At 47.8% G+C, this 20,124-nt stretch overlaps 2 protein-coding genes across 2 annotated transcripts in view; both read right to left on the reverse strand.

The window, feature by feature from the left end:
- SP100 (SP100 nuclear antigen) overlaps positions 1-5,026 on the reverse strand; it is a 77,507-nt gene extending 72,481 nt beyond the window's left edge. Inside the window, exon 1 of the mRNA XM_045845655.1 lies at positions 4,327-5,026. Within this exon, the coding sequence (XP_045701611.1) occupies positions 4,327-4,358 (32 nt within the window). The 5' untranslated portion in view covers positions 4,359-5,026. The remainder of the gene's footprint in view (positions 1-4,326) is intronic.
- Positions 5,027-15,613: 10,587 nt separating this feature from the next.
- Positions 15,614-20,124, reverse strand: part of LOC123823229 (nuclear body protein SP140-like protein) — a 58,683-nt gene continuing 54,172 nt past the window's right edge. Inside the window, exons 13-17 of the mRNA XM_045845715.1 lie at positions 18,380-18,495; positions 17,584-17,692; positions 17,197-17,277; positions 16,848-16,979; positions 15,614-16,062 (exon numbers count right to left, since the gene is read on the reverse strand). Coding sequence (XP_045701671.1) covers positions 15,985-16,062; positions 16,848-16,979; positions 17,197-17,277; positions 17,584-17,692; positions 18,380-18,495 — 516 coding nt within the window. The 3' untranslated portion in view covers positions 15,614-15,984. The remainder of the gene's footprint in view (positions 16,063-16,847; positions 16,980-17,196; positions 17,278-17,583; positions 17,693-18,379; positions 18,496-20,124) is intronic.

Below are 20,124 nucleotides of genomic sequence, written 5' to 3' on the forward strand. Positions count from 1 at the left end.
GCCGGTGCAGCCAGCGTGGAGAACAGTATGGAGGTTCTGCAAAAAAATTAAAAATGGAACTTCCTCATGACCCAACAATTCCACTTCTGGGTATTTAACCGAAGAAACCCAAAACAGTAACTCAGAAGAATATGTGGGCCCCTATGCTCATTGCAGCGTTATGTACAATAGCCAGGATGTGGAAGCAACCCAAGTGCCCATCAGTAGATGAGTGGATGAAACAACTGTGATACATGTATGCCCTGGAGTATCACTCGGTCATGAAAAGGAATGAAATCTTGCCATCTGTGACAGCACGGACCTGGAAGGTATGCTAAGAGAAATAAGTCAGTCAGAGAAAGACAAATACCACAGGATTTCACTTATCTATGGAATCTAAAGAAAAATAAAGAAACAAAACAGAAACCGATTCACAAGTACAGAGGACAGGTTGAGGTTGCCAGAGAGGAGGGGTGTTGGGGGACTGAGTGGAACAGGTGGAGGGATTGGGAAGCACAGACTGGTAGCTACAAGACAGTCGTGGGGATGTAAAGTACAGCATGAGAAGCACAGTCAATAATACTGTCATAACTATGTACGGTGCCAGTTGGGTACTGGAAATGTCGGGGGAATACTTTGTAAAGTATATGATTGTCTAATCACTGTGCTATACATCTGAAGCTAATATAAAATAATACTGAATGTAAACTGTAATTTAAAAAATTAAAAAAAACATTCACTCATTTATTTTTAGAGAGAGGGGAAGGAAGGGAGAAAATGAGGGAGAGAAACACTGACGTGAGAGAGAAACATCAGTTGGTCGCCTCTTGCACACCGTGCCCAGCCAACTGAGCCACACCAGTTAGGGGGTAATTAAAACATTTTAAAAAATCACGATTAGAAAAAACAAACAAAAAAGTCTGTGGTTTAATTGACACTGATGTAACAATGTTGGTTTTTCAGTTTTGGAATATGTACCACAGTAGTGTAAAAGGTTAACACCACAGAAAATGAAACTGAATGTGTAGTATACGAAAACTTGTGTAGTGTCTTTGCAATTTTTCTGTGAATATAAAAACAGTAGTTTATTTAAAAAATCTTTGTAAGTGAGAACAGCAGAAAAAGTAGGAAACAGGGATAGGAATACCTCATACATTGAAAATATCAGATGCCAACTGTAAAAACCTCTTTAATCTGTATAAGTTTTCCTATTAAAAAAGAAAACCTACAACAAATAGCTTCCATAATTGTACAATGAAAAAAGCTTTCTCTTTGGGATTAAGTTTAAGACACAGGTGATTACTATCATTACTCGTGTTCACCATAATCCTGGCAATTCTGGCCAACACAATAAGGCCAGAAAAAGAAATAATAAGTGTAAAGATTAGATTTGTTGAAACAGAACTGTCATTATGAATACATTATGTAAATTAATATATCTACATATATATATCCATATGTCACCAGAATTAAAAAGAATTTGGCAAAGTTTTAATTTATTTTTATATCTTAGTAGCTAGAAGCAGCTAGAAAGTTCATTTTAAATTATGTAGATTTAATAGCCTAATAGTATCATAATATCAAGTATCCATGAACTTATCTAGCAGAAGTATATGACCTCTAAGGGAAAAAAATTTTATCCAAAAATATCTTAAATTAATAGTATACATATACCATATTAATAAGAGAGAAGACACAATATTATAAAGATGTCAATTCTCTTCTGATTGATCCATCGATTCATTACAATCCTAAAAAATACATCCCAACAGGATTTTGAGAGGCTGGTTTGGACATGCAAAGGGCCAGGGCACTCTGAAGCAGGGGAGAGATGGGAAGGTGCGCTCTGCCCGACGTCAAAGTTCCTCTGAAGCCGCCACCACTGTGACAGTGAGTGCGGCACAGGAGGGGCTCTCCCGGCCAGTGGCGGGGGAGAGAGCGCGCGGAGCAGACCTCGCCCAGGTGGCCCTGGGGAATGAAAGGGCAGCGGAGCAGAACGGAGGGCAGAAGGGTGGTTACCCAAACATGGCGCCTCAGAAACACTGGCCAGAAGAGTGGTAAGTCCTTCCAACTGTACATTAGATGCCAAGAAATCCAGTCTCAGGTAAGACAGGAGATGTGAAAAAGAATTCACCCAGATGAGGATGGTGCAAAGGTCAAAATGAGTGAGGTGGGCTGTGCAACCACGGCAGGCAGGAGGAAAGGAAGTGCAGGAACACAGACACCAACCTGCAGGCGGGGTCAACCTGTGGGAAAAACCCAGGGAATGAAGAAAATGTCCCCAAAGCACTTAATGTCACAGAAACACCTGCATAAATAAAGCAACAGTGCTCAGATGGGCTGATTTAGTAACAAAACGTGGTTTAAAGTTCAGTTTGCAGAGCTGTGGAAGGAAATTATGATCCCCTCCTTCAAAAATAAACACAATCAACTGTATAAAAAGTTAACGAGAAACCAAAAAAAATGACACAAAATTACATAACTTGCATAGAAGAAAGGTTTGAGACAACCATCATGAACAGGAAGTAAAAAGCTAGAGAGATGATGTACCAGGGCCAGCTAAATCTGTGAAGGTGAAATAGATTGAGTCTTCCAGTGGAAGAAGAGTTTTGCCCCCAAATTAAAAAAGAATATGTTTTTGAAGACACTGGAAAAGAAGCCTTCCCTGAAATAAAAGTAGAATTGAATCTGCCACCCTTTGAACACAGGAACTCTGATTAAAGACAGAGCACATGGAATTCATCAGTAACTTTTAGCATTGCCTTTATTTATTTGTAACAAACAGGGTGCATCTATCTTATAAAATCAGTACTGTAAGTTTTTACTCTACATTTGAAAGCTTTCATAAGATAGAAGTCACCACAAACAACATTTAAGAAAAGGAAACTCTGTTTATAACTTTCAGAATATTTAGCCAGCTCTTTTATCATCAAAGAAAGGACACTCACACCAACTGATAACATTGGCCAAAAATAAACCAATTCACAGAAGAGGCAATTTAAATGGATAATGGACACGAAAACCTATTCAATCCCCAAGTAATCAGAGAATGCAAATTAACTAAATAAATCTGTTTATGTAGCACCTTTGCAAAAATGGGTGTTGGGAAGTGAGTTCATCACATTCACTATCGTTAAGAGAATATATTGGTTAGGCTACTTAGAAAAGCAGCCTGGCAGAATCTATAAACAAGTCAGTATTAGTATTCTTTGCCTCAATGATTCGATTTTTTTGGTTATTAACACAAGAAAAATTCACATATATATGCAAAAAATAGAAAAATATATAAATGACCTAAGTGCCTGTCAATGGAAGAGAATGGTTTAAAAAATTATGTTATATTGATTCCATGGAGTAGTATGCAGCTGTTAAAAAGAATGAGGGAGATTAATACATTTATTAAAGTGAAAAGATTTCTGATATATTTGCTGTTCAAATAAGTGCAAATGCCAAATGGCATATACAATATAATCCCATTTGTTGAAAAGTGAGACACAAAGCATGTATTTAGGAAAATAAGTTACGTCTGTTAAACATACAGAAAAAGGCGAGGAAGGCTGTGCCCACAGCAGTGCACAGGACCAGGACGGAGCTGCAGGGGGCGGGGTGGCGCTTCTTCCCTCCACACACCGTTGGAAACTTCATGAGCAAGAATATAAAATATAATTCTGTTGTATTAAAAAAGTAAACATTTCTGACCCATTACTGGAAAAAAAGATAAGATCTCTGGCTTTTTCCTGGTCAGAAGTATAAGCCACTCCAGAGCAGAAAATCAAAGTACAAATGAAAACACTTGGATTGCTCTGGTGTTTGGAGGCTTGGTCCCCCGCTTTCTCTAGATCAAGACCCCTGGAGGAAGAAGCCAGACCCCCAAACAGACGCGGCAATAGGCCCAGTGCTGACCTGTCCCCAGGTCAGGTATGAGACCAAGGCACCCACTGTTTGAAAACAAGCCATGTGTTTACCCTGCGTTTTCTAAGTTCTAACGCACCCTCTTTGAAATGACGCAGGTGAAGGTGGAGGGGGCCTGAGGCAAACAAGAGGGTTCAAAAGTTATGAGAAAACAACAAATTGCTGCCTCAAAGCATTAAGAAGCACAGCCGAGTCCAGACGGGCAATCAGCTGAGCAGCAGGGGGCCGTGGCCGCTGCGCTCACACCAGCGGCTGTCCCTCTGCAGGTGAGAGGTCCGATTTCCTCATCGTATATTTCTGCATTTTGTTACACTGCACGTGAGTGTACGTGTGAAGCAGGACTAAGCCAGTGGTTTAGACGGAGTGTCTAATGACGGGCACCAAAGCAGCAGCAGAGCCGGAGAGAAAGTTAAAGGAAGGGAGAAAGACACTGACCTGGTGCAGAGGTTGCTGCCCCCACTGGCCATGATCCTGCCCTGGGCCCTGCTTGGGCCTGGAGCCTGGTCTTCCATCCCTCCTGTGTCCCCAGCCCGGTTCCAGTGTCGCTGCCCAGCCATGAGCAGGAAGTGTGTAACGGGCTCACCCAGACAGGGCTCCACCCAAAAGGGGAAAATAGAAGTGAAAGTAACTTTCCGAGAGTTGTCAGACATGTCTCCCTCCTCCTGCAGTCAGACGTGGTTCTCAGCCATCAGGACATGTGGCAGCAGGAATGGAAGACGAGGAGGGACAGTCAGGACTTGGAGGGCCAGGGGTGGGGGACGCCCAGCCATGAACAGGATCAGCTTCCAGGAGTCCCCTTGTTTGTGCAAAGACACCAAAAACAAGGAAGTAGCCCGAGCTACAGGAGGAGCTGAAAACCTGGAAAGCAGGAGCAGTGACTGAGGAGGGGACCTGAGGAGTCACAGGCAGCAGGAAGCAGCAGCAGCAGCAACAGCAGCCACTGGGCCAGAGGATGAAGCCCCGAGGCACCCCTGGATGCAGGAGTGGAGAGGGAGGGGCACCTGGGCTCCAACAGGGAACACCCAGGCCATGCACCAGTGTCCCCTTCTAGGAGGTGGCCCATCAACCAGCAGGGCTCCTGGTCCCCCTGCCCTCCCTTCTTGTGGAGACACTTTTAGGCTGGGAGTTCTGTGAAAGGTGAGTCTGCTCCCTGGTGGGTCTCCCTGGGCCTCATCTTGCTAGAGGGGCCTAGGCTCTGTGCTCCTCCAAGTTCAAGTGCACAGGGAGAGCAGACTGTGTGTGTGTGTGTGTGTGTGTGTGTATTTGATTGGAGGAGCATGAGGTCTTGTGGCTAAGCCCAGTTCTGAAGGGCAGGTTTAGGAATTTTGGGGGGGGGTGCACACATCTGAACCATGTTTTCTGACTCAGCTTTTATCAGGATGAAAGCTGGTATTTTGATTCCCTTTTGTCTCAACTTTTTGTCTGTTAGTTGGTTTGGAACTCAGGCTGTGGACAGACATGTGTTTGGGGGCCCACCAGCACCTTACAGGGGTCAAGCACTTGGATGTATGTCTTGCTTCTTGAGTTCTTGTCCTTTTGTGTCCCAGGTGAGTAAAGAGGATGGCAGTCATACCCCCTGCAGTTGCACAGTTGTGTAGTCTTCATGGCACTTGGTGACAATATTTCACCTTTTAGGGACTGGGCGAGGTGGACCCCCTCTCCCACTTAGTAGAACCTCAGGGACTGGGCTCAGCAGTGGGACATCTGTGGACTCCTGAGTCTTCCTACAAAGTTTGTAAGCATCCAGGTGGATCACTGGAGATGAGATTTGATGATTTCTATAGAAAAGGCAGTGAGTGCTTGGAAAAGGGGGTGGGAAGAGGAGAAGGAATGGGTTCAGGGGTGAGGTTTATAGGGGGCGAGAAAGAGAAGGGGGCCACTGGGGACACAGAAAGTCTATCTGGGCCACACTCAAGGGTCTACAGGCTCCCCATGAGAAACGCCCCTGAGGAAGCCCCCGGTCCCTGTGCAGCCCAAGGAGGAAGGAGCTGGCCCAGGGCTGCATGGCCGGTCCCAGCCCGTCGTTGCCACCATCACCCACAGCCCTTCATTGGGAGCCCTGGGCTCCACTTCAGGGGAGGTTAGCAACCAGCATCTGCATGCACAGCGGAACGAGGACTGATTTGCCTGGTATCCTGGTTACTGCTGGACAGCATCCCACTCCCTGTGCCCTCTGAAACCAGCTCATGCCTCTCTCCCATGACCGTCCAGCCCCAGACACACCGTGTGGACACAAACCAAGGGACTGCCATCACGCTTCTCATTTTAGCACCCAAGTGTCCCCATTACCATGGGCTGGGTAGCCCTTTCCTCCCCAGCGTGGCTCCAGCCACGTCCGTACTTCCCTCTAAGTGGGCCAGTGTGGTATCACTGTCTCCTTAGAACTAGGTTTTGCTGCGTGTTCGGAGAAACTGAAACTAGCAGTCCCTTTCCTCTGAAGACTGAGTCTATCCAAACCCCTGTGAATTAGCAATAACAGCACTATTATTTCCATCTAAATAAAGGTGAAATGATGTAAGGATTGGGTTCTGAGATAATTTTGATATTTGGCAGGTCACAAGCAAAAAAATGAGCTTATGACCTGAACAGAGAAGTGTGGGTTCAAAATTGACAGCGGTCCTGAAATTGTGGGCCCTATTATCCCCTGGCAGCTCCTTTCTGTCCCGGGAGCCCCAAGGTGACCCTGCCTTCTCCACCTCCCTGGAGATAGGACAGCTCAAACCTGCTCCTCCATGGCCTGAGGGGAGACTTCCTAGGGTGCACACCTGAGAATCATTCTGAGGTCCCTCCCAGGCATATTGATTTTACTCCAAGGTGAGCAATTTAAAGCAATTACAATTGCTAAACAAGTTTCAAAAATGAATGGCATAGCATAAATGTTTAAGAGAAAATGTGAGACCACAGACCAGTTGTGGGCTGCATGCAGACTTCAGGCAATACCTGACACTCCCCAGCCCCCACCTCCCTGGGGGATCGTGTTCACCGTCCTCCAACATTAGGGTTCTCTGCCTCCTGTGGGACTGGAATCTGAATGTCTCAGCTTCACCGGCTACTACTGACTTAGATGTCCAACTGCTTGATGGAAAAATAAAGGTTGACCTTTTATGGGGTTCACTGTTTTTTTAAAAATCTTAAATTGTTCAATTACAGTTGTCCCCATTTCCCCCCACTCCATTACTCTCCCTGCCCTACCCGCCCCCCATGTTTAATATTCTGGGCATCCTGGTGGAATCTCCTAAGTGTTTCATAAGGGAGTCCCCATTGGCACCTGCTGCCGTCACTGGCAGGCCCGGGACCAGGCAGTTCCGAGTCAGACTTGCCCCATAAGAAAAAAGCAGGTCTGTAGGTGTCAGGCGTGGGCTCAGGAAGGGGGAGGAATGTTTCTTGGGCTGGGCACCGCAGGAAACGGGTGTACCAGGGAAGGAGGCGGTTGAATTAACAGGGACGCCTTTGCAGAGTCCTCACTCCTAATATTTCTGCAACACCCCCCTCCACCTTTTCATCCCTTCCTAATTGTGGTGACCTGGAATGGCTCCCCGGGCTGTCCTGCACCTCGGGATGGCCATGGGATGCATGGGTAGCAAGAGAAGATGTAGGCTTGGTGGCTCGTTCTGATCATCTCCACTCAGCCCACAGAAGGACCCCACTGGGTGGTGGCCTTCGCTTACTTTGGCTTGTAAGTGGGTGCTTCTGTGGAGCGGAGCATCCGAGCTGGGGACCTCAGAGTTGCCGAAGAGAACGGAAACAGTGCAGATGGCAAGCGCAGCTTCGTGAAGACTCAGGGGTTGTGAGACAGGAGGTGGGGTGTCATAAGGAGGAGCCACCATGGGAAAAGATAATTGAATTGTCCCTGCATAGAAGGACTCAGAGGGATACAGGCACAGAGGGACTCAGATAGGACTCCGCAGCCCCAGTGCATTTCTAGTGTAAACAGTAATATAAACAGAGCCGCTTTAGAACGGAGCCGCAGCTTTCAGGCCAGAGGCACTGCCTTGCGTACCTGATGCCTCAAAGCTTGGGATGTTAAGGCAGGGCAAAGTGACCTTTGAACTGGGCGAAGCACACTTGCGTCCCAGTGAACTGTTTGGAAGGATAACAGTAAAGCATTATTATGACTACTGGACTGAAAATTAAAAACATTGTTTAGCCCCGGCTGGTGTGGCTCAGTGGACTGAGGGCCGGCCTGCAAAGCAAAGGGTTGGTGTTTCGATTCCCAGTCAGGGCACATGCCTGGATTGTGGGTCAGGTCCCCAGTAGGGGGTGCATGAGAGGCAACCACATATTGATGTTTCTTTCCCTCTCTTTCTCCCTCCTTTCTCCTCTAAAAATAAAGAAGTAAAACCTGTAACAAAACATTGTTTAGAATTAACATCACTATGTTATGTTATCTGCACCACTAGAAATGCCTGTGTTTTACTGATGTAATGGTTCCTCTTCTCTTTCTCATAAATACCTACTGTGTCTCCTAATCAGAACATTATTTGGGGTTCTGCCTGAATTAATGATTCCCGAATAGCTATTCTTAGTGATTTCAATAAATGTTTGGTGGCTGCCACTCAAAAAAGTCTTTCTATTTTAGGTTATCACTAGCAAGGCCAAGGCACCCCTGCTGACCATTGTCCGGAGTGACGGACAGCGGAGGAGTGGAGCCTACTTTACCCACAAGAGCTCTTGCAGGACACTGTGGTGGCTGGGAGACAGCTGAGATGAAACACTCTCAGCACTCCGAGAGTGCTTGTCCCCAGGGCAAAGTCCTGCACAATGGACAAGGTGGGCCTTCCTGGACCGTCAGCTATAACAGCTCTGGCCCAGAGGAAACCCCAATATGAGCTCTCCCTCACAGCTAAGTCCTGCACCTGCCCCCTGCCTGGTGCCCATGTTTCTCATGTTACACAAGCTGTGCCCAGGAGGCCCGCAGGCATCTCGGAGGGTGCCAGCACACTAGCACAGGACAGCTATGTGGGCCTGGCCAGGTCATGAAGTGACCCTAGGTGCCCATAAATGTGACCCTGGAGCTCCTCCAGGCTCTGCTGGACAACATACGTCTCACCTTGGAATGAGGCTTGTTAGGCGCAGGTGGCCTCCGGGGTCACGGTGTGCAGTAGCTTAACGGACAGGACCACGACCAGCACGGCTGGGCTGGTTTCTCAGACAGTTACACTGAAGTCGAAAACCCTCCCATCCTATTTTATTTGGGGGCATAAAGGGAATAGAAGGAAAGTTCCTGGTGGTCAGATGCCATTTCCTCAGGTACTAACCATTTGAGAACGGCCAGTGGGTTGTCTAGTGGATGACACCCTCCCTCCCACAGAGAAGGAAGACCTGTCTGCCCTCCGCATGCACGCCATCTGTATACATGCCATCTGTAGCCTATGAAACTCCCTCCCCTGGGATGTTTTGCTGACTATGGAGCCATGGTGAGTGAGGGGTTCACATTCCCAAGGGCCTGGATTCCAGGCTGAGCTGTACTGACCACAGTGATTCCCTTGAGCTGTGCCTACACAAACCAAATACTGGCTGCTGGGGTGCTTGGGCAGGGTGGGCCTGGAGCCACCACTTACCATCAGGCAATGGTACAATGCAGTGTTACGGAGCAGACTGGGGCCCGTCCACGTGGCGCCCTGGTGAACGACCCAACAATTAAAGCCGGCAGAAACAGGTCTTGATTTACAAGAGTCCAACCTGGACAGAGCTTAGACCACCTTAGCCTCGGAGCCCTCCTTCCCCGTGAGACCCAGCACTTCTCATGCTCCCCGCCGGAGTACAGGGCAAGGCATCCTCATGTTCTTATCTTAAGCCGGCTGTGCAAACGGTTCTCCAGCCCCTCTGGAAGGTACCCAAGTTGCCATGCTCACACAGCAGCTGTCTCCTTCAGGGTGTGCGGTACGTTGTCACCAGCCTCCATGTAATTGTCCAGAAAAGGCGCAAGTCCTGAGAGTCCAGGTAAAACCCAGGTAGGTGCAGCAGGTCAGGATCTTGCAAGGAAGTCCTTTGCAGCTCTGCAGTCAGCTGGAGCAGGCACGGTCACGTCGGCAGCATCTCCTTTCTTATTGGACCAGACCACCTGGCCTCTTTCCTCACTATAAACTATACAGCGGCTTGCTTCTCCCTTCTCACTGCCCTCTTTCAAGCTGCATGCAAAAATCCCTTCCTACAGATAGCATGCCTTCTCCCTCACTACTACTTGCCCCAAGGCCACGAGAGAAAATCGCTGCTGCGCTGGAGTTTAAATCCTCATTCTGCAGCTCCTCCAAAACCCCAGTTCCAACTCTTCCCACAGTGGCTTACATCGGCCCATCCCCTGTACGTTCTGCCTTTCTCCGGCTGCCATTGTTACTCTAGGCAGGAGTGGCCCCGAGATGCACAGTGAACCGCCCCTTGCTTCTAAGACAGCTGCGGTAACCCAGGAACCGCCTCCCGGCTTAACGCATGCGCGGTAGCTCCCAGGCTAAGTCACAAGCCAGGCTACATCCAGAAAGTTACGCCCACTTCCCTTGCTTCAAGCCTGCTGCTACAGGTTTTAGCAAAACTAAGAAGCTAGCCGAGTTGCCATAGTTATGCAAAATCTCCCAATGGCTGTGCTGCTTCTTCCATCCCCCAAACCAGGTTAGAGGGGGTTTTCTCCCTTTTGGGGGGAACCTCTAGCTCAATACTCCATTTTAATAGGAGCCCAGGGTGTCATATTTCCTGAATAAGCAAAAGTAAACAGAACCAGCCAGCTCCTGTACACACTCCCGGCTGCACGCAGTGGCACAGGCTTGGCCAAAACTTCTGAGAGCAGACAGGTCCACAGGCCCGCAGGGTGCATCTTCCATGGTCCTAGCCACCATTCTCAGAGACCCTGAGGAGTGGTCACAGACACCAGACAAGACAGGAAGGAGCTGGCGCCGTGTCTTTACACAGCAAAGACCTGCGCTCCTGAGACTGGGGTTCTGAACCTTCCTCCCTATCCAGACACAGGCAACTGTGGCTGAACCCTTGGGGGTGGGGGATATGAGATGTGGTACTACCTACCTCCCGCCCGCCCCCGCCAGCGACTCTGGCAGAGTGCAATTAAAGGTGTCAGACAAGGGATTCAGCGGAGCCGCCAGCCCTGTCCCTGAGCACTTCCCACCCTGGTTCCCAGCTAAGGTATGGGCGAGGTTGCCACTGTATAAACATAGAATGCACTGCTTGGTATGAACCAGCGTGGGCTCTCTGCCTCTCACACTGTGGACTCAGGGGAACACATGAATGCACATTTCAGGCGAGAAATTCTAGTTTTAGTGGAATTTAGAAACAAGTGGTTTCATGTCAGATGAAAAATTTCAGACCAGCAGATCCGAGCAGACGTGCCAGCGGGCAGTCTGACAAGTTTCCGATGAACTACATTGTTCTGCACAACCCCTGTTTTATTGTTTTGTTTCGGGGAAGCAGCAGAAAGTATCCTGGGGCTGAGTCTGTCTTTGCCAGTAATTTATTTAACACAGGTTTCCTGTGGGAATTTCCCAAGCCAATAGCATACAGGATCCTATCTTTTAATAAGCAAAATAAAGGAACAACATACTCCAAACACATGACAGATTAACCCTGCTATTCGAGGCACGGGGAGATGAAGGAGTAAAGTTCCAATTTAATATGAGGCGTACCTTTTTGTATCAGGAGGCACTCAGGTGAGCTGGCCACTAACCAAATAGCTGATGTCTAGCAGCCAGCACAAAGGAAAAAGCCCCCTGTTGCTACAACGTGTTGCCGGGAAACAAAGACTCCAGTGTTGGTAGGCGGGCTGATCTTGGTCACGGGCTCTCTGGCACTGTTTATCTCGACTCTCTGCCAAGAGTGCATGGAGAATGCCCCAAGGGTTTGGGGGGAGTTTTTAGGATTGTGAAGCGTTGCCTCATCGGAACTGAAAATCTCAGAGTCCTCACAAACTCGCATCATAAATAGTCTCAATGTCCCCTCTCCAGAATTGCCTTTCCACATGTTCTTACTGATACGTGCTCGGAAGGGACCCTCAGCTACTGGGCTGCTGACTGCTTATCACCGACAATCGATGCAGAATGACGGCATCCTGGTATGACTTCCCTCATTCCTACGTCAAAGTAACTTTATTTGTCTTTGTCATAAACGAGTGGATCAGAACAACTTCACTTCAGTAATAAACCAATGGATTTGAATCCTATTAAACCAATACACAGCAACTGCTATGTCCAGGCTGTGACTCGATTTACTATCTATGCAGCCAACTGAGGAATCTCACAAGAATCTGAGCAGAATCGGCTCACTGTTTACATGGCCCATTTCAGATTTCACATCGTCTCCTCTGCTGCTCAGACCCCGGTTCAGGCTCCCTTCAGTCAGTCCCAGGCATGTGCCGGAAACTTGGAAGGGGTTTATGCACAGAACCTGAGGTCCTTCTCTGTGGATTTCTCTTTCTGGGATTTCCCCCACTCGCCAGAAAGCCTGGTGGCTCTGGGCTTCTTCCCTGGCCCTGCTAATCAGAGAGAAGGCGGGCTTCCTACCAGACTTTAGGCACCCCATGCCAGCCTCTGAGAACCACGCAATAATAAACAGAAAACATTTCACTCTGGCTGCTTCCTTCAGAGTCCCCAGCTTTTGTTCACTTTACAGAAGTCTCAGGCTGTTGTTCTTTGAATATTGCTCAGAGTTTCTAGCTGTAATCTGCAAGAGGCTGGTTGGGTAAGGGCTCACTGCTATGGATTACAAGCAGAACTCTCCATCAGCCTGGTAGCAGCAGACCACCCTGCACACTCGCAGGCCCAGCCCTGCCTGGCTTCTGGAGATGCCAGTGGGCCCAGTGCCCCTGAGCCCCTGCCCACCAAGCAGGAGAGATGCTGCTGTGCAGAGCATCTGAGGCACATATTTGTTAGGAGAGACGCAACCAGGCTAGATACACTTCGTAGTTCTGTGCTCACGGGAGCACAGACTCATGCCTACTCAGACTGGGCTTGTTTATAATCTACATAAAAGAGCAAATGATGTGCCTGGAGAAAAAACATGGTTTATTCTAGAATTTCAGTTGGAGTGAATACTTTACAAGCCACCCATAATGATGAGACATGTAAGTTGTTGCTGAGAAGCCTGAGTATGTGTTCTTTGCTCAAGGAAGAGGTTGAATGATGATTACTAAATTTGGTTTTTGTTTTAATGGTTTATTCGCAGTCCCTGCACTCTGACGTGGGCCCTTGTGAAGCCACCCAGGGACAGCACCCCATCCGGTTTACCGGAGACAATCAGAGAACACCAGCACTTGTTCTTGTTGATGTGTTTATGGTGGCCATTCTGACAGGGGGGAAGTGGTATCTCCCTGTGGTTTTAATTGGCATCTCTCTGATGGCTAGTGATGCTGAGCATCCTTTCACATGTCTCTGGGGCTTCTGTATGTCCTCCTTGGAGAAGCGTCTGTTCAGGTCCCTGGTACATTTTTAACTGGATTATTTTTGTTCCTTGCATGTAGTCATTTGAAGTCTTTATATATTTTGGATATCAAATCCTTGCCTGAGGTATCATTGGCAAATATGTTTTCCCATACGGTTGGTTCCCTTTTCATTTGCTGATATTTTCTTTAGCCATGCAGAAGCTTTTTAATTTGATGTAGTGCCATATGTTTATTCTTTCCTTTATGTCCCTTGCTCTAGGGGACATATTGGTGAAAATATTGCTGCGTGGAATATCTGAGACTTTCCTGCCTATGTTCTCCTCTAGATGTCCATACTACCCATAGCAATTTATAGATTCAACACAATCCGTATTAAAATGCCAATAGCATATTTCACAGATATAGAACAAACATTTCAAAAATCTGTATGGTACCATAACTGACCTCAAATAGCCTCAGCAATTTTGAGAAAGAAGAACTAAGTAGGAGGGATCACAATACCTGATGTCAAACTATATTACAAGGCCACTGTAATCAAAACAGTCTGGTATGAGCATAAGAACAGACACAAACATCAATGGAACAGAGTAGAGAGACCCGAAATAAACCCATGTGTGTTTGGTCAATTAATATTTGACAAAGGGGTCAGGAGCATAAAATGGAGTAAAAATATCCTCTTCAACACATGGCGTTGGGAGATATGGAAAGTTACATGCAAAAAAATGAAACTCAACCACCAACTTAGGCCATGCCCAAAAATAAACTCAAGATGGATAAAAGGCTTAAATAGAAGTCGTGTCACCATGAAGAGTCCTGGTCGTCATTCTAAGCTTGCTGCTCATTGCGGAGATTACCCGCATTGCTCTGACAATTTAGTGCGGCCACATAGCTTCATTTACTCTGGAGTCCTATCATTTCCTTTGCTGCGAGGGAACCCAGCTCTGCACACCACTCCTACATTATCTCAGCCCACAGAGGGCAGTCCCGCCTGCGCACCTCAAGGATGAAGGTGCCTTAACAGGGCGTTCCTTATGCCTGTTAAGGTGGTGTCTCTGAGGCCTCCTGAGGGTGCAGCCACCTGCTGGATGGGTTTTCCTGCTGTAGAGAGTAAGGCTGTGCCATTTTCCTAATGCTTTTGGGTCTTCCCCATTTTGTCGGACTTGGCGAGTCTGGTATTTCTTCTTTCACTTCATCTGGTATGCTCTGTGCTTTATAGGGATCCTCTAGGAGCCACCCAGAATCACTGACTTTGGAGCTTGCCAGGCTAACTGAACTCTGTGGCCCAGGAGAGTGTGCCTGTATCAGCAGCCTCCACTGCCCACCAGTGCTATGTTCTAACATTGTCTTTCCAGGATCCATTCCCACACAGATCTCCTAGTTCCTGCTGGTACATGTGGCCAGTCCTGCAGCTCTGTTGGGGTAAACTATCTCATCAGCTAGCAGCCTTATCTCTTATATTCCTAGTTTTGTGATGCTGAGATAACTCTGTACAGTCTTAATTGGGGTAAGATGGCGGGTAGGGCAGGGGTCTGCCTACCCACAGGGACAGAGGACTGATTTGCAGGCCTGTGGGTTCAGAAAGATCTAGAGTTCAGAGTTCTCACTGCATCTACCTAGAAAATTCCATTCTGAGTTTCAGGATGTCTCCCTTCCCTTCCCTTCCCTTCCCTTCCCTTCCCTTTCTTTCCCTTCTCTCCCTCCCTTCCTCCCTCCCTCCTTCCCTCCCTCTCTCCTTCCCTCCCTCCCTTCCTTCCTCACAAAAAAACCTCACAATGTTTTAAGTAAATTTACGATTTTGTGTTGGACCTCATTCACAGCCATCCCGGGCTGCACATGGCCTGCGGGCTGCAGCTTGGACACCCACTGATAGAAGTTTCATTCTCTTTCAGGGCCTTGCCTGTGACTCAAGAGGCCACCCTGAGCTTAGATCCAGCCTTCTCTGAATTTCTGCCATTCATTAAATTAGGCCTGTGCCAGGCTTTCCTCACTGTTGCCTTCCAGGTGCAGGTGGTAATTAATACACATAATGCCTGTCATGTACTCAGTTTTTTAATACATTAGTGATGCTTAGAAATAGCCACCAAATTATAGAGTTCTTATAGATACTATGCCTTCATTTGTTAATGCTAGCCAATCGCATCAGTATATCTCTTCCCCCACACCTCCTTCCATGTCCTGCGGGTGAATGTTTTTGCAGCTGCACTGCTCGAACACCCCAGGTACTATCACTATTCTGCCTTTAATCATCTGGCTAGGCAGCGATCCAGCTCAGAACTCCATGCCTAGGGCTGGCTTGCTAAGACCATTATGTTAAGGTGGGTTCCATAAAAGCAAAGTCTGAGATAAAGTCTCTTAAATAAGTGGTTTATTTTGAGAATGCTCTCAGAAGGAGGAGGGTAAGGGAAGCGGGATACCGTGGAGGGGGAAGCTAAGCAAGGACACGCCCACAGCTGGACAATAGCTCTAGCTTGAGTCCCTGGGGGCGTGGAAACACAATCACTGTACATGGTTGGTTCAACTTGGGGGGTGGGGACCAACCCCCCAGGCCAAAGAGGTGTAATGTTCAGGTGGCTAGGGCTCCACTTGCCCAAGGCAATACCCTGGGGAAAGGTGGCATTGGCAGCCAACCCTCATCGCAGCAGGGGGATAAGAAATCTGCCTGAAAGTGGGACTTTTCAGGGTCCCAACAGCACCCACTACACCAGTGAACTGTTCTAATTAGTTTCCTGAATAGTGAAGACCTCTTTGAAATTCTTCTTAAATTCTTCCTCTGTTAGCTCTGAGTTGTTGCACTGGGGAAAAAAAAACAGAGAAATAATGACACTCATTATCACTGTCATCAGCAATTGAAATGATGCCTTGCAACTGAAATGATCAGGACTCTTGTCTGAAACACTGAAGTTACATTAACCAGGTTAAGTTTAAAAACACATGCAGCTAAGGGCAACTTTTGTTTCCTAAGAGCTTGATTAATTTTTGAGGACTAGAGAGAAAATGGGAAATCACTATCACACTTGAGGACTCTTACTTCTGAGGTTTGGGTTGTTTCTTTTAGTGAGAGTTACAAAACTAATCTAAGATCTTAATAGAAATCAAATATCACAGATGTCTAAGTACAACCAGTGACCTTTCTTTCGCATTGTCACTTCTGTTCCCCTCTGGTGACCCCTGTTAACTATGTGGTCCATTCCCATGCAAAAGACTCTGCAATTTGGGATTTCTTAGAGGTCTGATTGAGTACATTTGGGGAGAGATAAGACCAACAACATGACTTTAGGATGCAATCTCCTTAGGTTTGGAGCAGGGAGGATGTCATTGTTCTCAATGGGCACTTGTCACCATTGCAGAGAATGAGCTCTGGGGAACGTAAATTGGGTTGCAGGGACACCTCTTGGCTCACTGTTACTTTGTCTGGTGAGCTTAAGTCCTGAGTTTAAAAAGTCACTCACTTCCTGAACCATTGCTTGTACAGGCTCATCATGAAAGATGAGGGACACGACAATTTCTCCGCACCAGGAAATGAGAGCAGAGCAACTCACGGCAAGAACATGCAATGGAAACGGGGAGAACCACCTACCTTGGGGTCCTGGAACAGGGTGTGCATGGCCTGCACAAAATCTTCCACTTTGGTGTAGTCTCCCTCATTTAGACTCTTCTTGACTTTGTCCAACATCCTAAGTCTCTCTAGGCATTGAGAAGCCTTTTCAACCTAGTGAAAAATATATCGACAGGAGATTTGCTGACACAGTTCACTGTCTGCCTTCTGTGGTTTCCCATCAAATCCAACAGAAATGCAAGGTGAAGGTAAAGGCAGCTCATGTTCTCCTCCCAGGGGCTTCCCATCATAAACCCCACAAGAGTCCGTGGGGTCAAGGTCAGGGTAATATCACGAAGGCCTGTAATCATGGCTGGCTGTTGTTACTCACATAATTTTCATTTTCAGGAATTTTCAGGAAAATGCCATTCTCTAAAGGGCCATATAACTTTAAGAGGAGGAATGCACATTTCTGCAAAAGAAGGAGGTTGGGAATGAAAAGCAGCTTGGGGAGAAGGGGCACGTAGCCATGCCCAGATACACGCGCGCCCACTCTAGTCCTCCAGAAGTGTCCCCAAACTGGTACTGCTTTTGGACACGAACATGTCATGGCTGAGTTTTTTTTTTTTCCCCTGCAAAGTGGTCCTGGGGAGGTTTCAGTGTGGCTGAGGGGCGGGCAGAGGAGCAGGCACCATTGTGCACCCTCCCCCTCATCCTGCGACCGACTGACTTCCCACACGTCGACAGAAAGGAGGCTTGGGGTTGGAATCCAACTCACCAACTTCTCCTGAGGCTCCATCTGTCTCTCCAGGACCTCAGATTCCCTGTAATGCTGCTGGCTTTTTGGTAGACTGTCTATTGTACAGGAGGTACAACGCCAACCGTTCCTGAGATGCCAGATATAAGTGAGAAAGGGCAAAGCCAAGAAACAGACACCATCCCTATGGCTGCCCCTGTTTCCCTTTCGGGAATGGCAGGTAGGCACAGCCGGGGAGTGAAGGGGACACCTTCCAGGGTCTCCAAGATTCTCATGTGATGACCCTCCTCCCATAGGGGGTAGCCATGGGGGGTGATTGGGTGGAGGGTGGTGTCAGGGTGGGTGGTGAGCTCTCTTCTCCCTGACTGAGCTGCTGGGAGCACAAGGAGCTGCTGTACACGCGGCCTGAGTGCCGGAGACTGGACCTTAACCCATGGGCATTTCCAGCCTTGATCAGCTTGTTGAGAACATGGCAAAATGAGGAACATTGTCCATGTTTCCTGCCTTTTTGAATAAAGCAGAACACAAACAGCTGGCATTTCTAGGAGTCTGTGCTTGGAGAGTTCTGGAAAGGACAGCAGCAGTATGAAGGCAAGGGACCCATCCAACAGCCTCAGCCTCTCAGACGAGAGAGGAGAACATTCCCCTCCCGCTGCCGGCATGTTTTAGCAGCTCCCAGGATCGTACTGCTGAACTTGTGCATCCGGCCCCACTCTGTCCCCATCGGGACTCAAGGAGGAACCCCCCACGGGGGGTGTGCACGGCAGGAGGAAGGGTCCCTAAAGGAGACAGGGGGCTGCATCTCCATCTCACAAACCTCTTAGTGTCCACAGGTGGGAGGTGACAGTTCTCATGAAAGAAGTTCCGACATTTTTCACAGGGGAAGAGCTTTGCTCCATCCTGGCAGATCTTGCATTTGTCTGAGTTTCCCCCCTAGAAGGTAAAACAATGTCCACATCTCCACGGGCCCTTGATGACCAGTGCTGTGGGAATCTAGGACTCGTGGCCTCTGTGCAAACGGCAAGGATTCTTATGTGTTTCTCTGAGCTGTGAGGGGACAGCATGGAGGGGGCGTTCCAGAAGAGGGATTCTTGTTCTGCAGTGAAGTGCAGGAGGAGGGGCCTGTGGGACCAGACCAAAGTGGTTTTTCCTATAAAACCAGAGATTCCAACACAGAAAGGCAAGCAACGAAACAAGAAGATGATTTCATAGGAATCATTTTATGAACCTGCAGATAGGACACGGTTTTGAAAAAAGTGGTAAATCCCTTTGCGTACACTTCAATGTCTGAATCATGGAAAGGTGGTATGTTGGGAAATTAATAAGATGGAATAAACCTCTAAGAAAACACTGATACTGTTTTGTTGGCTGAACGTTCCCCATGAGTTGAAGGGCCTGGTAGGGGTCCTGGACTGTGGGTTCTGTGCCTAGAGGGCCCTTGGCTGTGTAACGGTGCCTTTGGGTTGGAAAGACCATGGGCACAGATGGCCAAGTGGTGCCACGGCACATGGAGCTCTTTGAATCCGGAATCCCGAGGAAGATGCCCCGTGATTCAGCTGCACATGTGAGGTGTGGAAGCTCCATCTCTGAGTGGCCAGGGAGTGTGGCAATTGCTGTGTTGTATAAACCATGTGGAGGTACCCCACCAACCACCCCCCGCCGCTGCCACCAATGCACTCAACTGAAACTGGATCGTTACCAGTCTCAATATGTGGCCTTTAACTACTGACAGACCTAGGTAGGCCTAGAAGGAGTGGAAAAATCCCCAGGCAGGAAAGTACACCATGGGAAACTAACCTGGGAAAATGCCTGCCTGGGAAAATGCCTGCTAACCTTACCCAGGGCAAACAGATGCCCAGCGAAGATTGGGGTCTGGGGTGGGCCTATCCAGTGTAACAAGATGCAGCTTTAACCTGAGCCTGACAAGATGTATCAAGAACAATGGCCAGCAGAAACGGCACCCAGCAGTCAGCTCTAGCCAATCAGACTCTGAAACCCTAACCAGTTACCCTTCGCGTGTTTTTGTGCTTAAAAACTCTGCCCTAAGAACAACCAAGCAAGTCTTAACCTCCCATGGCTGGCTCCACTTTCTCCACTTTCCCCTGCAAGTCCCAACCTCCCTTGGTTGGCTGCACGTTCCCTCTTATTCCCCATTGATAAACCCTGCTCCCTGGCTCTCTGCTTCCGTCTGGTTTCTTGAGGGACTCCGACCTGAAAACCACATTTCATTTTATTTGGAGAAGATAAAATTTGACAGTATTTGCATCCAAGTCTTGTAGCAGAACTCCTACCCATTCAACCCAAATAAATTTGTAGAGCAGATACGAAGATACACTGTGTTCTATACAAACACGTGTATTTATTATAAACAAAAACACTGATCTGTGACTGAGCCCTTTGTTAGTGAAGAAAACACAGTGTAAGGACTAATGTTAAAGCTCAGTGTCAGGTGCTGCTGTGACACCTGGTAACACTGAGATGGCCTTGGACAGCCTATCTGCACGTGCCTCTCCCCAGCTTGCTCCCCTGAATAAGGTTTCATAGCTAAATAACAGTCTTCGT

Source organism: Phyllostomus hastatus, unplaced genomic scaffold (genome assembly GCF_019186645.2).
Source record: "Phyllostomus hastatus isolate PE091 unplaced genomic scaffold, TTU_PhHast_1.1 phas_contig_477, whole genome shotgun sequence".
In the NCBI taxonomy this organism is placed as follows: Eukaryota; Metazoa; Chordata; class Mammalia; order Chiroptera; family Phyllostomidae; genus Phyllostomus; species Phyllostomus hastatus.